The 15,896-nt window shown below is 45.7% G+C and overlaps 1 protein-coding gene across 4 annotated transcripts in view; it reads left to right on the forward strand.

Annotated features, from left to right (window-relative positions):
- DIXDC1 (DIX domain containing 1) overlaps positions 1 to 15,896 on the forward strand; it is a 68,692-nt gene that overhangs the window by 24,952 nt on the left and 27,844 nt on the right. For 3 of the 4 annotated variants that reach the window (XM_037882432.2, XM_043534087.1, XM_037882431.2), the window contains 4 exons: positions 3,518 to 3,647; positions 4,590 to 4,715; positions 7,382 to 7,631; positions 9,194 to 9,301. In XM_037882432.2, coding sequence (XP_037738360.1) covers positions 3,518 to 3,647; positions 4,590 to 4,715; positions 7,382 to 7,631; positions 9,194 to 9,301 — 614 coding nt within the window. Of the gene's footprint in view, positions 1 to 3,517; positions 3,648 to 4,589; positions 4,716 to 7,381; positions 7,632 to 9,193; positions 9,302 to 15,896 lie in introns of those variants that run through there. The other variant, XM_043534088.1, reaches the window with a different exon arrangement.

Below are 15,896 nucleotides of genomic sequence, written 5' to 3' on the forward strand. Positions count from 1 at the left end.
TTGGCTAATTATCCCAAGATGAAACTTTTCAGTGTCTTTTGCAGGAATTTCCATACAGACCTAAAACAAGTAGGGGAAAATGTGGACCACTAAGGGAACAAGGAAACATGACTAGTTACATTCCCAGATAGGTTGAGTTCTATAAATAATCAGAAAGAGGAAGTAAAACATTACATTTGTGGGAAGAATTATAAAGCACACATTGTCTTTCCAATAAGTACAGACATTTTTTATATTGAGTATCATTTCATACCTAGTACATACCTGTATCACATTGTGAGAAATCTGCCTTTCAGCATTTCTAACATGCTCATCACTATACAAACTGGACACTAACATTTTCAAAAGTAGCCATTGTCTTTTCTGCTAATTAAACTTAGTGCTATAGCATTATGGATAGAATTATTCTACAGAGAAAACTCTTTTTTTGTGATTGCCAGTTGATACATGATGCTAACAGAAGCTTACCAAACAAATTCCTGAGCAGTTAACTCCTGGAAGAACCTCAGACAGACAAAGAGACTCCAAATTATCATCAACCTGTTTTTCAGATGTTTGGGTACACAAGAATGCAGAGAGAATGTCAAAATTGTGCAGTGAATTTCATGACCTGTTCCCAATTTTGGAACAAGTGTAACTCTTTGTACCTTCAAGAACTGGATGGAGAAAAATACAGAAGTCAGATCTGATCTCATTGAGAGATATGGTGCAGGAAGTGTTTTTTTTGTCCTGAAGGATGAAATCTGCTGTGTAGAAATGCTTGTTTCCATTTGCAGAATACATCCTCACAACAAAATTTGCTCTCCTTTTTTCATTTACTAGAATATGGACACGTGGAGTTCTCTGTCTGGAATAAAGGGCTTTTGGTTTTGTCCTTTAGTGCATTTAACACCACTCTGCAATTTTTAGGTCATTAAACTTTCATGTTTTTTTTTCTCTTGGGAAATTCAGTCACCTGTTCATCTCAGCTGCCAGAAATAACAGGCTGCCGCTTGGGCTTTTAGCTTTGCAGAAATCAGAGTATCTCTGGAGTCCTGCACTAAACTAATTAGCTGATAGATTTTTCTGGACACATAATAAGCTATGGATGAACAAACCAACAGTCTGAACTGCGCCAGGAAAATCTTATGCTCTGAATGAGGAAAAAATACTAAACATGCTAATTAAATGAAAGTCTGCAGTATTGTAGCAGTAACAACTGTGAAATCCTTCCCTTTGTAATAGCGACATCACTATTGCACAGGCACAAAAAGTTTTCTTTTTGGAGAGGATCATTTAAAGTGTAAATTTACAGGGCTTTAAAAGTGATTTTCTAATTACGATACTAATTACTCCATACCAGTAAAAATGCCTACCCAAAAATAGTGATTTTTGTTTTGTGTGCAAAGAATGGGAGAAAACAAAGGGAAAAGTATTAAATTGTTAATCATAAGGCTGTATTTTTATATAACTTATTTCCTTTGTGTGAAAAAGGAGTTGCTTATAGGGAAAAGACCCACAGAATCTAATAGAATATGGCAACCTTTCTAGAGTATTTTGGACCATCCTGTAGAATTTAGTAGAGAATTTTACCCCTTAGGTAGATTCCTATAGGATGGTTAATAAAAAAATGTGTAAAAAGGAGATCATTCTCTTTCATTTTATAGGTTTTTGAAATATTTTCTATGTAACCCTGTTCAATCTCTATGGAACCTTATTGAATTGTATAGGACTTTTCCATAAGGGTGCTGTAGCTGTTTCAGCGGGTAACAGATGGCTCTGTAAATAAACATCTCTCTCTTCCACTGATAATTACTTGAATAAATTAAAGCTTCACTGAATCTTTGTGTAATAGAAGGTTTGAATTCTTGTCTGTCCTTGAAATTAAATTGTGTTGTGTGGCTGGATCCTGGTGTAAAGTCCCAGGCCCCTCCTTTCTTGGGACCAGGCACTTCTGTCTAACTTAGGTCACACAGGAACTCAACTCCTCCTTGCACTTTAGCAGGGGTAGTTATTACTATTGACCTGAAAACCAATGCGGGATCATCCTCTTGTACCTATTGTATGAGTGGGAGAGAAGCCAGGACTATGCTTGTTATATTTATGCTTCATGGTTCGTGTTCCCATTCAGTGGAAGCTGGTGATATTTTCAACTGGGCAGGCGAAATTGATAACTACTGGTACTTTCAGAACTAATTTACACTAGATGAGTTAGAGTGCTGACTATTCTGGACTCTAAGCAGGGGAGGCAAAATCCACTCCAGCAAGCCTGCATTAGTCTCATGTGTCTCCCAAAGTCTAGACGTCCCACTCAGCACTTCCACTTTTGTTTTTTACAACAAATTGAGCAACCACCCCCAAGTGTGCCTCTCACACCATGCTCCATACTTATCTGCTGAGTGAGCAGAACCGATTGAACATAAGTGTCCGGGCACCTTTCTGAGCAGACGGACTGAGCTGTGTTGTGTTTAAAGTTGGATTTCCCTTGTCAGGATGATTACAAGTGGTTTTGTTATCAGAATGTGACTTTGTGGCAGGGTGTAGAAGCATAAATGATGACTGATATTGCTGAGATAATGTGGAATGGAGACTTAAAACCCGCCGCAGCTGCAGAATAATGGGAAGCTTAGTGAAAAGGGAGATAATCCCATAAAGGGATAAATCTGATTACACTCCACGTGCTGCACAAGCCCTTGTCCCAAAGGAATTCCAGTTTCACCAGGGCTTCTACTAGCCACTAACGTCTCATGTAAAGTATAGGAGTGAAAAAGTGAACCCCTTACACATGCACATGGGACTGCTTTTGCATATCAGCCCCTGACACCAGATGACTACTTAGGGAGCTCAAAAACCTGGTTCTCCATTATCTGTTGCCTCCTGCTGTCAGTTACACCTGTGCAAAGACAATGTAGAAGACTACCCAGTTAGAGTGGTAGTGTTCTTCACACAGTTTGCGCTTTCTTGCACTGATGTAAATGATGACACAAGGTGCAAGGGTGTGGAAAGTTGAGCCCAAGAGTGTCAGGACCATATACCAAAGTGAAATTGGCCCATTATCAAATCCAATCATTTCCTTAACAATTAGTGTAATTCACTGAAAATTACACTGGTTATTTTAACTGTCAACTAAGCTATATTTCTTTATTTTTTAAATATCTGAAAGTAAGTAATTTTTGGTTTTTAACATTTTATGAGTGAATTAATGCTGGGAATAAAAGTGAGGGACTGGCAGTAGTTGCTTTGAACCAGATATACTGCAGCCTCAGGCAGGTTCAATGCAAGCTTCCTTCTAAGCTGTGCTGATGCCTCTCAGTCCTGACCTGCAGTTCTTCCTGCTCTTCCAGTTCTGGGTTGTACCGAGCTACTCCAAACAGAACGCTGGTTTTGTTTTGTGAACCAGTGTCACGTAGGTGTTAGGATGAAACCCATTTGTACTTGTGATCTAAGCAAACATATGGTTGAGTGAAAGGTAAGAGTTGTGCAACTACTTCCTAAACAACAGTGACTTGCAAAATTTTGTTTTCTTTTCTGTTTACAGCATCAACTACAGGCGTACGTGGCCTGGGTGAATTCCCAGCTGAAGAAGAAGCCAGCAATAAAGCCAGTGCAGGACCTGAGGCAGGATCTCCGAGATGGGGTCATCCTGGCCACTCTCATTGAAATTGTAGGTCAGTAACACCAAGTGGCACTATTGATCCTGTTGGGGCTGTGGAGTGTTGCGTGGAGGAAGCTCGTCTTGGTGGGGCCCTGCTAGTAGAATGTTTGGAACTGTGTGAGGCTGGCCAGCAGGTCTCGCAGTATCGGAGCAGGGTGGTCATTTTAAGAGGAAGGAAAATTGTGGATCATAAAAGCTAATCTTCCACTGAAGTCCTTATGTGTTAGCTCAGTATCACTTGCTAACCTTTGGCTACTGGCCAAGTTCCAGGCCCTTTGAGAACTGCATTCACTTTGTCACCTGACACATGCCAAAACCCGCTAGCATGGCCATGATAACTGCCACAAGAGGAGCTGAGCTGTTTTAAGGGAGCCATGAAAGGATTTCCCATATCGATGAATGGCATCAGGGACCCAGAGGGGTGTATGGGCTAAGGTGGGACTAGTATGTGGCTTCTTAACTTCATTTGTATGTATGACCCGAGTCTCATTGTTCTGTATCTCTGCCTAATGTGGACAGCCCTGCCTGGAGTTTACTTGTAGGTGTTAATGGATGAGATTCCTGTCGGTCTGAGTTAATCTCTTTGCTAAGACACAAATATTTACAAGAAAGAAATAATAGGACTGAGCAGAAATGGTTCTAGAAGCTGATGCTGTCCTTTGCTGAGACTATGCTATGCAGTGCAGTGTATCTGCACAGAAGGGACATGTGCTGACTCAAGAAGATACAAGGAATAATGAATTATCCACAGAAAGCACCTTCACAGACAGTGCTACGGATTTATTTTGCCATTAGACACCTCATGAGCAGGGAGAAGTCACACATATGGCTCCCTTACTCTTCCCAACATAACAGCTGCTGAATCCTACATTCCTTGCACCTGTAACCGTTCCAGTGCCAGTCAGCACCAAGCAGGTCCATTCCTCTCTATAATTAGGCTGTTTGATTTTCCCAGCCGGTGAGAAGCTGAATGGCATTGAGGTCAGTCCCACCAGCCAGCAGGAAATGAGAGAAAATGTAGAGAAAGTCCTGCAATTCGTGGCATCAAAAAAGATACGTATGCACCAAACTTCAGCGAAAGGTAAGTGCTCCCCAATGACAGTGTCACCATGATCCTTAGCTATATATGTGAGAACTGGATCCTTTGTTGTTTTGTGTCCTACAGATAATTTATTTCCAGGCCAGTTTCTCTTGTTGCTACAGCCCAGTAACATGTTTAGTTTTCGGTTGAATGGCACTAAATTCTTGGTTGCTTTGGTAACAGTACCAAACAGGAGCAGCTAGCAGTCCAGGGCAAGAAATACATAATAGTATTAACAAAAAGAAAAGGAGTACTTGTGGTACCTTAGAGACTAACAAATTTATTTGAGCATTAGCTTTCGTGAGCTACAGCTCACTTCATCGGAATGCATCAGATGCAGTGAGCTGTAGCTCACGAAAGCTTATGCTCCAATAAATTTGTTAGTCTCTAAGGTGCCACAAGTACTCCTTTTCTTTTTGCAAATACAGACTAACATGGCTGCTACTCTGAAACCTGTCATAATAGTATTAAGAAGAAGAAGAAATGCCCCCTCTCCTCTGAGTGGTCAGAGGACCAAACAAGTGGTATAATTGAGAACACAGACTTGGAAACCTTAATTGAATGGACATAAATAAATTGTTATTGGGCTGTTGCCTTCTGTGGTGGGAACAAGATAATTCCAGACCATTGGAAATCAGTAGTATTGTTTGCCAGCATTTCCTGTCATAAGAGGAACAGAACATGTGGTGGGAAAGAGACATAAGGAGCAAAAACATGCACTTTCTGCCTCTTACTGTGGCATCATTTAGTCACAGACAGCACATGGTTGGAGGAAAACAGTCCCCTATTCTTGCTGGTTGTTGAGTGTACTGTTTGCTCCTCCTGGGGCACTGGGTGAGGTGCAGTGCCCAATGACTCAAACTGGAATCGTGGAGCATCTGACCTTTCCTGTTGTTATCAGGAGGAGAAGAGCACAGCCCTGGGGGTTACAAGCCTCAGCTGGGTAGCCTTTGTGTATTCAGAGTACACAGTAAGTGCTCCATGCCAGTAGCATGGCTACCAGCAGACTGGAGGCTGTGCTATTTTTTCCCATTCAGTGAGGCATTACATGCCAGTTCGCCCCATTTCACTGACTCTATAAGCTGTTGTTAATACTGATAAAACCTTGTCTATACTCACTGTAAACAAATATATCAACAGGCCCAGCCCAGGCAGCTCTCTCGAGGCTGCTTAACTCAGTGATCTGAATTTGCTCTCTTGTATCCAGGTTGGTAGCAGGGAAGTAAAGCATGAGCATCTAGAGTTTGGTAGGGCACAGATGAGAGCAGAGTAAGCTCTAAAGATTGAAATCCAGGGCTGGTGGTCTGCATCCCTTTTGGTTTTCCTAGAAAAAATGTCACATCCCATATCTGGCCTGTTCTAGTCTCCTTTGTCCATTCTCGGTGACAGGACTTTGTTGAGAGCTTTGTGTAAGGGCTCTGAGGTTGGACATGTTATGAAGCACTCAGAGGAATGTAGGGCAGGAGGGGACATCAAGAGGTCATTTAGTCCATCCCCCCCAGATTGAGGCAGGATTAACATATCAAAGCTACTGTGCAGAGTGAGGTGTGGGCGCAGGACTCTGGGACACAGGAACCCCTGAGTTCTAATCATAGCTCTGACACTGACTCGCTCTGTGACTTTGGGCAAGTCATTTCCCCTCTCTGCCTCAGAGCCTCTGTGAGTGACATTGATTAATTACCTTTATGATCTATTTTAACAGAATGTTTATTTTGGCCCCATCCCATCCTCCAAAAGTAAAAATTAACCACACTTCAGGCATCCGGTCCCTCCCCAAAAGTCTGGGGCTGGGATTTTCAAAGCTGCCTACAGGATTTGGATGCCCAGTTCCCATTAGACTTAATGGCCACTGCGTGTCCAAATCCATTGGGTGGCTTAGAAAAATCCCTCTACCCCCCCCCCAGAAAAAGAATGGATGGTCTTTGGAGTGAGCCCTGAAGGTCATCAGATTTGGTCTGTTTTGTACACTGAGGGAAAGTGCATAGTGATGAGGATTGATTAGTTAATGATTACTAGATGTTGTTGTTGCAGAAATCCATTCTTGCTCAGCGCCCTCCTCTTTCCTATTAAAAATGTGAATGCAAATTCCATGGGCCAGTTGGAGTCATCACTGGGACAGTGGTGATTTCAGTGACTGTGACACCTTTGTAGTGATCCTTCAATAACACTGTCACACATAGGCTGGACTATTTGTTGAAAATAATCCCATACAGAAGTCCCAAATGTGCCCAGAGCAGTTAAAATTCTGTCCTGTAGGTGGCAGTGACTGATTTTACTTCAGGCTGCTTCATACAAAACAAATTCTGTGGAGCACTGGAATGATAACTCAGTCCTAATTACAGGTTTCAGAGTAGCAGCCGTGTTAGTCTGTATTTGCAAAAAGAAAAGGAGTACTTGTGGCACCTTAGAGACTAACAAATTTATTTGAGCATAAGCTTTCGTGAGCTACAGCTCACTGCATCCGATGAAGTGAGCTGTAGCTCACGAAAGCTTATGCTCAAATAAATTTGTTAGTCTCTAAGGTGCCACAAGTACTCCTTTTCAGTCCTAGTTGTTCAGCCCCTTTCTTTTGGAATGCTCCTGTTGAGTTTAATTACATTCACACATGTTGGTCAGACAAGAACCTGCTGAGCCCCATTGCCCTGAGGTTTGATTGCATTTTGCAGATATCGTTGATGGGAACCTGAAATCCATCATGAGGCTGATCCTTGGCTTAGCTGCTCATTTTAAACCTGGCTCGGGTAAAACAGCCATTCAAAGACCAGCCAGCACGGTGGGGAAGAGCCTTTCGGCATCATCAGCCAGTCACAGGCCTCATTCAGCGGCCGCAGTGGCCCAGGGTGCCGTGGCTGCTCTGGCAGATGTTCGTCAGGATGTCTCACGCTCAGGACGTGATGTTTTCCGGCACAGACAGAGGTACTGGGTACTCCTATCTAGTCTCATTGGAATGAGTGTGAATCTTGGTGCTAAGTCTTAGTCCTCGGGGCAGGTAAAGGGGGCGTCTCCCTACAGGACAGATAAAGAGGTGTCTGCCTCTCTATTATGAATTCATACATTGCTTGTTGACCTGAACCCAGGCCACCTTTTGCTGTAATCTTATTGGAGCTCACAAACAATCTATGGTAGGACTGCATTAGCACCTGGATGGGATACCTCTATGGCTATGTCTTCACTGACAAAAAGGTGTGTTTTTACCACGGGATAACTAACGTGCGTGTAAAAACAGTGGAGGTAAGGCACTGTAGTTTTACCATAAGGGAAGCCACGTGAGGCCAGCCACGGACAGGTGGTACAGTGCTGACCTTGCCTAGCCACCTTGCAGTAAACACGACAGCGCCTTGCCTTCACCTAGGATTGTACAGCATGATAACTAGCACACATTTATTATCTCGCTTTAAAAGAAAAGAAAACAAAACACCTTTGACAAAGGGCATGGCTACACTGGAAACTTCAAAGCACTGTCATGGGAGCACTCCCTCGGCAGTGCTTTGAAGTGCGAGTGTGGTCGTGCGTGAGCGCTGGGAGAGAGCTCTCCCAGTGCTCCTGGTAATCCACCTCCACGAGGGGATTAGCTCCGAGCACTGGGAGCACAGCTCCCAGCTCTGGAAGCCTGTTTACACTAGCGCTTTAAAGCGCTCTGACTTGCTGCGCTCAGGGGGGTGATTTTTCACACCCCTGAGCCAGCAAGTTAGAGCGCTATAAAATGTAAGTGTAGCCAAGCCCAAAGCCTAAGAGCTCTACTACATCCTTCCCTTTGCATCAGTACTGAGCACAATGCCGCTGCATGGCAAAAGGAGGTGCTGTGGCTTCTGGAGGTGCTGTCTTTCAATTGAGACATAAAACTAAGGCACTGACCGTTTGTGGAATTTAGAGATTCTGGGTGCACTTTTTGTAAAAGTCAGGGTGCTAACCCTGTTGTCCAATTCCATTATGCCTCCCTACATTCCTGTTGCCGTCTCACATTATGCCAAGCAGTGGAAATTGTTGTAATGTTGCTGAGTGCTGTTTATCAGCTGCTGTGTCCTACAGTGCTATAGGTTTGGCGTTTTATTATTCTTCTGAAGGACTTGGGCAAGTGTTCCTCTTTAGATGGCCAGCCCTTGTAGTACTAGCAGAAGCTAGCCTTTTCCCCACTCCCTTCTTCCCTCTCTCTCCAAAGCTCTGCTGCTACTCATAGGAGTTTGGAAGCATTTAACAGGTAACACACTGTTCCCCTCCCCTGCCATGTCACAGGTAGATGGGAAAGGGTTTCCTGTCTCACACTTTCTAGAGCAGAAATTAGATTTTCTCATTCATAAGAGGCCCGTAGGATTGCTGCCTTCTCCTCCTTCCCTTTATTTCATCAGCCCCCATTCTGCCCTTCCTGTCCCCCAAGAATGTATATCATTAGGTTCAGTCAATAAATTTAAAAAAAAATCACAAGGATTTCTGCCCCTGCTCTGTGAAGCTGTTATTCATTATGTCATTTTTATCTTCAGAAACAGCAGCATAGACGAAGAGATTGAGAATCCCTACTGGAGTGTCCGAGAACTGGTGCAGCAGTATGAGGGACAGCAGAGCGTGCCCTCAGAGTCTTGCTCCTCCAGGTAACAGACATGCCCACTGCAGAGATGTGTCCCCTCACAGCCTGGCAGAGTCTGTCTCCTGCCCACCCCACATCTGGCCTCCTTGCAGCACAGCCCCCTGCCTACCCTATAGATGTGCTCCCCTCACAGCCCAGTCTCTGACTAGTTTTAGGAATAAGGAAAATTTCATACACTGAGATTTCCCAGTTGAGCTGGAACATGAAACACCAGCTATCAGTGAGTGACATTTCATTGACTCCCTTGATCTTGCAGACTCTCCCACAGATAAGATTTGTCTCATCCATGAGACAGTGTGGTGAGGTGGTGTGAGCACAAGGCTAGGAGGTGGGAACTCCTGAACTGTAATTCTGGCTCAGTGAGAACAGAGGGAATAGGAGTAGGAAACATCAAACCAGACGGTTTGCTGGGAGATTGAGAGAAGCTGAGAGGATGAATCACAATGGTTCCTTTGCGGCTTGGAATCTATGACTCTATGAATGAGACTGAGGTTATCGCTACAATACAGTTTACACTGGAGTTATGATGCTTAGGGGTTTGAATAAGTCACCCCCCAAGCGACGTAAATTATGTCAACCTAAGCGCCGGCATAGATCGCGCTATGTCGGTGGGAGAGCTTCTCTGCCAGCATAGCTACCACTTCTCGCGGAGGATGGAGTAATTACGTTGACGGGAGAGCTCGCTCCCCTCGCCATAGAGTGTCTGCTGTAAGCTCTGTAGTGAAGCCATTGCTTGAGAGTAGTGGAGGAGCAGAATGATCCCAAGGCTGAAGAGAAGGGAACTCTGCTCCAGTAAATGGCCAAGGAGCCATCCAGGCCTGTGAGGGAAGGAGGGGACACAGCAACCAGTGCAAGATTAATGGGTATTCTACAAGCTGATACCATCTATTCCTGGGGGAATTCTGCACCACTGCGTGTGCACAGAATTCGTGTCCCCCACAGGTTTCTTTGCTTCCCTGCAGAAAAGTGACTTTCTGACAGGGAAGCAAAGGGAAGCTGCAAGAGCAGTCATGCACCCCTCCCTAGCAGCGCAGGTACATCGTTTCAGGCACCCGGAGCAGTCAGTGGAGAGGTAAATCACCAGAGGGCTGGGGACATCCCAGCCGGTGGCTCCTACCTTCTGCCAGGATCAGCTGCTAGTCCTGGCTGAGCTGGAGGCGGGAAAGGATGGGGTTTCCTCTTCCCCTGGAAGGAGTGGCTGGGGCTGTGTCAGACCCGCAGAAACCTCCCCCAGCTGCAGGAAGCTCAGCATCCTCCCCTGTTTCCTGCCCCTATCACTCCTCAGCCGTGGCAGGAGGGGTCACTGTACGAGGAGCTGCTCCCCTATCCGCCCAGTTCCCGTGCATCCAGACCTCCCATATCCAGACTCCCCCACCAAACCTCACCCCATACACCCAGAACCCGCCTCCATACCTGAACCCCATCCCACTGAACCTCAGCCCCTGCATCTGGAGCCCCCCTGCAACCAAACCCCCTGCCTCCAGACCCCCACCTCTGCACCCAAACAACCCCCCACTGAGCTCCCTGCACTAAACCCCCCACCCTGATGAGCCCCACCCTCCTGTGCCCCCCTGAGCTCCCACATCCAAACCCCCACCCCACTGACCCCCAACTAAGTGCACCCAGACCCCCCTGAAGGCCCACTCCCCCAGCACTCAGACCCCCTGGCTGAGCCCCAACCACCTTCACCTGGAAGCCTCTAGGTCCTGCCTGGTTGAGCCTACCTACCCCATACCAGGTCCATCTGACATAGAGGGGCAGGGCCTCAGGGTATTTCTGGGGCAGGCCCAGCCCTTGTGCTGTGTCAGGGTTGAGTGCAGCCTCACCATTGAGTCCATGTCCCAGGTGAGGGGAGGGGCCGCAGGGTGATGTCCCACCTTCATGCAGCCAATGGCCTGTGCTCCCACTGCCATGCTGGAGCCTCCGCATTTATTTATTGACAAATAAAACTTGCAGAATTTTGCACAATTTTAAAATATTATGTGCAGAATTTTTTATTTTTGGCGCAGACTTTCCTCAGGAGTAATTTGTGTAAGAGACATGAAGGAGAAATGAGCTGAGACTTCCAAACCAAGCAAGCCTGATGCCCTTCACCCAGACCTCAGGGCAGGGGAAGTGGGGATTTCAGCAGCAGGCTCAGTTTCAGGAATGTGTTATTTTGTGATTCAGACCCAGAGTCTCTGAAGTGGATGCCGCAGCTGTTCCCACTGCTGTTGTGCCCTCATCCATCACCTTTAACTGCTTTTAGCTTTATAGTTATTTCATTATCCAGCCATCCCCCAACTCCCATGGACCTTCATGTTCAATCAAATTCAATGTTTAACTGATTTCTGAAAAGTCCCCTGTATCCTGCTGTAGAACATTAAAGTCAGCGTTTACCCCCATCTACGCAGCAGGAGTTTTTGCCATTGAAAGTGGGACTTGGATCTTGAGAAATACACCCTCCCTGCTATACCTGCAGCTTTGGCTGGGGACTCGCTAGATCTCACGAGCTAAGCAAAGTTGAGCTGAGGCAACACTTGACTGAGAGGTCGCTAAGGAAAGGGGTTTTGCAGGAAGTGGTATTGGTTAGAACTACAACATGTTTTACCTGGGGCTGAACACACGTGAAGGCTGAAGTGGGTGCCACTCACAGAAGTGAGCCTCAGCAGCAAGTGCTGGGAGAACACATCCCTTTGGTTCCTCACATGCTCCACTGACTCCCAGTTGCTCCAGAGCAGATGTCAAAGCCCTAGTCCTAGTCTATGGAGCCCTTAATAGAATGGGACCTGGCTGTGTCAGAGACCCACTCATCCGTAGGCCAGGACCTTCTATGGCAGCTACACTGCACAGAGACAAGGTAGCCAATGAGGAGCTGGGGGCAGAACTTTGCCACTGGTAGGAGAGATCTGACCAAGCCTGGCTGTGTTTAAGTCAGAGTGTAGGGATATACATTTTGGACAGAGCCTTTCCCCACTAACAAGGCTTGAAAGTAAAGAACTATCTCTTTGAACATGTAAATTCCCTCTTCTCCCCCTAAACTTGAGTCTCTGAATGGGGTGGAGGAGGGGACTGCAAGGAACTTGTTTAACTCCCAGCTTCACAGCTGTCTGGCCCCAGTGCAAGTCAGGGATGCACGTGGGCAGCCCTGACTTTCACCACTGATGTAAGGTGAGTCAGTGACCTTGTGCCAGTGGAGGATTGGGCATCATGGAGCTCCCCTCCATTACATCCCCTTCTTTTCTGTCCTGTCTATGCCCCGCCCTTGAACACATAGAACAAGTTCTATTTCTGGCACTGCTGGAGGATATGCTTTATGTTGGGGTTTGGGGGATGGCTGACACATGAGGTGAAGGATTTTCTTCTGCCAGATCTCCACCAGCAGAGAGTATCCCTGGTACAGGGAGATTTCTCCACTGGACTTTTCTGGCCACTTTAAGGCTTCTTTGCACCTCCATAGCACAAAGTGGCCTACCTGCCCCACACAAAGTGGCATTAGCATGCCTGAAAATCCAGCCCCTTGGTACCCAGGTGAAGAGTGAGAGGAAACACAATGGTTCTGGACCTGTTTGCTTCTTCAGAATTTTGATGGTTAAATGCCCATGTGACATGTGCCGTATAAATATCTAATATAAATCAGTTTGGTATGGGGTGGTTTTTCTCTGGTCAATACTGACTCACTTCCCCAGTGCGGTGGTAGAGGATATTGTGCTGCTGGAGGTGCTACTTATTAGATGAGAAATAAAACCATGGTCCTGACCACATGTGCTCGTTAAAGATTTCACAATATTTTTCACAAGAGTTGAAGAGTGTTTACCTCTTCGATGCGGTAAATACATTCTCTCTGCAGTTTGAATTGGCAACAGTCTTTTTCACATCATGTCCTATTGTGTAGCATTGTTGTGCACTGCTAAATAGCTGTGGAATGCCCCACAGTGGCTGCATTTCCATGAGGAGTGAAGTAATACCTATATGTGTACTTTGCAAAGTGCTTTGGGTTTTTTCACAGTTCACCAAGTGTAAGATGATATTTATTATTATTGCTGACAGAAAGTGATGTCACTGAGTAGCTTGTATATTATATAAAACCAGCAAATATTTTCCTGAACAATCTCTATGATCATAAGAGGGAATTTTACAGAACTGAAGATAAAACCATAAAATTAATTGTGCTGCTTTTGAACTAAAATCATTACTTTGTTAATAAAATGTTTGTTTGGAACTTTTGAAATTATGTTGGAGTAGAATAACAGGGGGTGCTGTGGATCAGTACTGAGGTGCATCAGCTGATCTACTTGGGGTCCCGTGGCTGGAATAGCAGGTGCTGCTGTGCATCAGGTTTGGGGTGCGACTGATCTGTTTGGAGGGGCCAGGGCTGGAATGGCAGAGGGTGCTGTGGCTCATGTTTGGGGTGCATTGGCTGATCTGGAATGGCAGGTGGGGCTGTGGATCAGGTTTGGGGTGCATTGGCTGATCTTTTTTGGGGGCAGAGCTGGAATGGCAGGGGTTGCTGTGGATCAGGTTTGGGGTGCATTGGCTGATCTTTTTCGGGGGCAGAGCTGGAATGGCAGGGGTTGCTGTGGATCAGGTTTGGGGTGCATTGGCTGATCTTTTTCGGGGGCAGAACTGGAATGGCAGGGGGTGCTGTGGACCAGGTTTGGGGTGCATTGGCTGATGGGGGGCAGGGCTGGAATGGTAGAGTGTATATCAGTTCAGCATTGAGTGGCATTGGCACAGTCTGTACCTCCGAAAGTAAGACTCTTCTCATTGGTTACTGTCTTTAATAATCACTTTTCTCTGGTTGAGTTAAAGATCTCTAAACTGCCCAGCACTCTTTTGGGTTCTGTTTTCTCCGTCTTGCTCCCTCCTTGCTGTGCAGTTGGATTAGTGGCAGAGGGAGCCCAAAGATTTTACATGTTACCTGGTGTGTATATTTCCTAGAGTTCTACTAATCATGCGCTACTGGGATGCAGACAGAGTTACTGACAGCTCCACAGGAAATGATCAGAGATTGTATCAAGCTGGAGCTAAAATGCTTTTTAATTGAAGCTGGGAATGTGCTCTGATGTGTAATTAGATTTCAGTCATAACGTCTTGAGAATGGAATATTCTTTGTCCATTACTGTGGATTTGTTCCCTGGCTTTGTACATTCAAAGACGTTGGACAGAGACTGTGCTATGTGCATCAGCATTGAGAAACAAGAGACAGGCTGAGAGGGAGTTAGGGGGCAGGGTTCTGTCAGTGTTGTCAAAGGATAAAACCACATAGCTTTTGAGGGCTGCAAAGGAGAGCAAACATGGAAATGCTATTGAGTTTTGCATGCAAGGGCCCCCTGGGGAACGGATCCAGGCTGAGGGCTGTTTTGTGTATCCTCCAGCAGTGCCAGAAATAGAACTTGTTCTATGTGTTCAAGAGGGGGGGAGCAGATTATGGCTATTGTAGAAAAGGGCATCTGATGCCGCTAGCCAAAGGCACAGCGATTGCAGACACAGAGGTTGGCTGTTTAATTGCAACAGTAACTGCCAAGTGAGGAAGGATTTATTCCTATCAAGCCCCATCAGAAGTCGGGAGGATGTTGTTCCTGTGATAAGACACCAGGCAGAGGCTGGTGCCTTAGGAGAGAAAAATTGACAGTAGCCAAACTCTGTATGTTTCATTTAGAATTGCAGATCTATGAGAAAAGGGTGTTAGATGATAGGCATGGTGCAGACTTAGCTATGTGTGAACATTCAGTAGGAAGTTTCATGTTGGCCTGGTATTGTTGCTGGTTTATGAATCACCTCAAGAGATATTAGTATTCTGTTACTGGAGCTTGGGGCCCTACTGTGATGAGTCTTGACTCTTATGACCCATTTCTGCCTTTTCTGATTCTCTCAGGTCCTGCATCCCACCTGAGGCAGGGGGCAGGTCCCCTGTTCTGCTCCTTCACCCAGTAAGCTACCACCATGAGGGATTGTGTGTGTCCATGAAGGATTTTGCATTGCTTAATTTACATGAGGGTTTCCAGGAGCCATCACATATGCCCTAGAACCCAGTGGGGCTGTTTGGTTAAAAAAAAAAAAAAAGAGATGGAATAGAGAACCTGTCAAACTCATTAGCAATTAATCCCCACATTGAGGAGCCCACAACGAGGAGCAAGGGATGTACTTGTTACCCCTACCTCTTGGCCATCTTCCCCCTTGGCCCCTCCTCCCAATTCACCCTCCTGCTCCTTACGGTCACTTAAGATGATACCCTTCCTCACAACTCTGTGAATAGTCTTGTTAACTTCAGTAGGACTTCACATGGAGTAAGGTGCTACTCAGTGTGAATCTGCCATGTGGTCTATAGTCAGGATTCCATTTTGTTGAGAATAAGCTCTGCCTGCATTCATTCCCGAGCAAATTTGAGTATAGGCAGCATTGTCTAGAACATGGAGACTGGTTGTCAGGATTCCTGGGTTCTCTTTTGGGTCTGGAAGGGTATGTGGTCAACTAGTTAAATCAGGGGACTGAGCCTCATGAAATCAGAATTCTTTTTCTGCCTGTGACACTGACTCACTGTGTGACCTTGGGCAACTCATTTCCCCTCTTCATGTCCATTTCCCCATCTCTAAACAAGAGAATGATTCTGACTTGCC

Source organism: Chelonia mydas, chromosome 22 (genome assembly GCF_015237465.2).
Source record: "Chelonia mydas isolate rCheMyd1 chromosome 22, rCheMyd1.pri.v2, whole genome shotgun sequence".
NCBI lineage: Eukaryota > Metazoa > Chordata > Testudines > Cheloniidae > Chelonia > Chelonia mydas.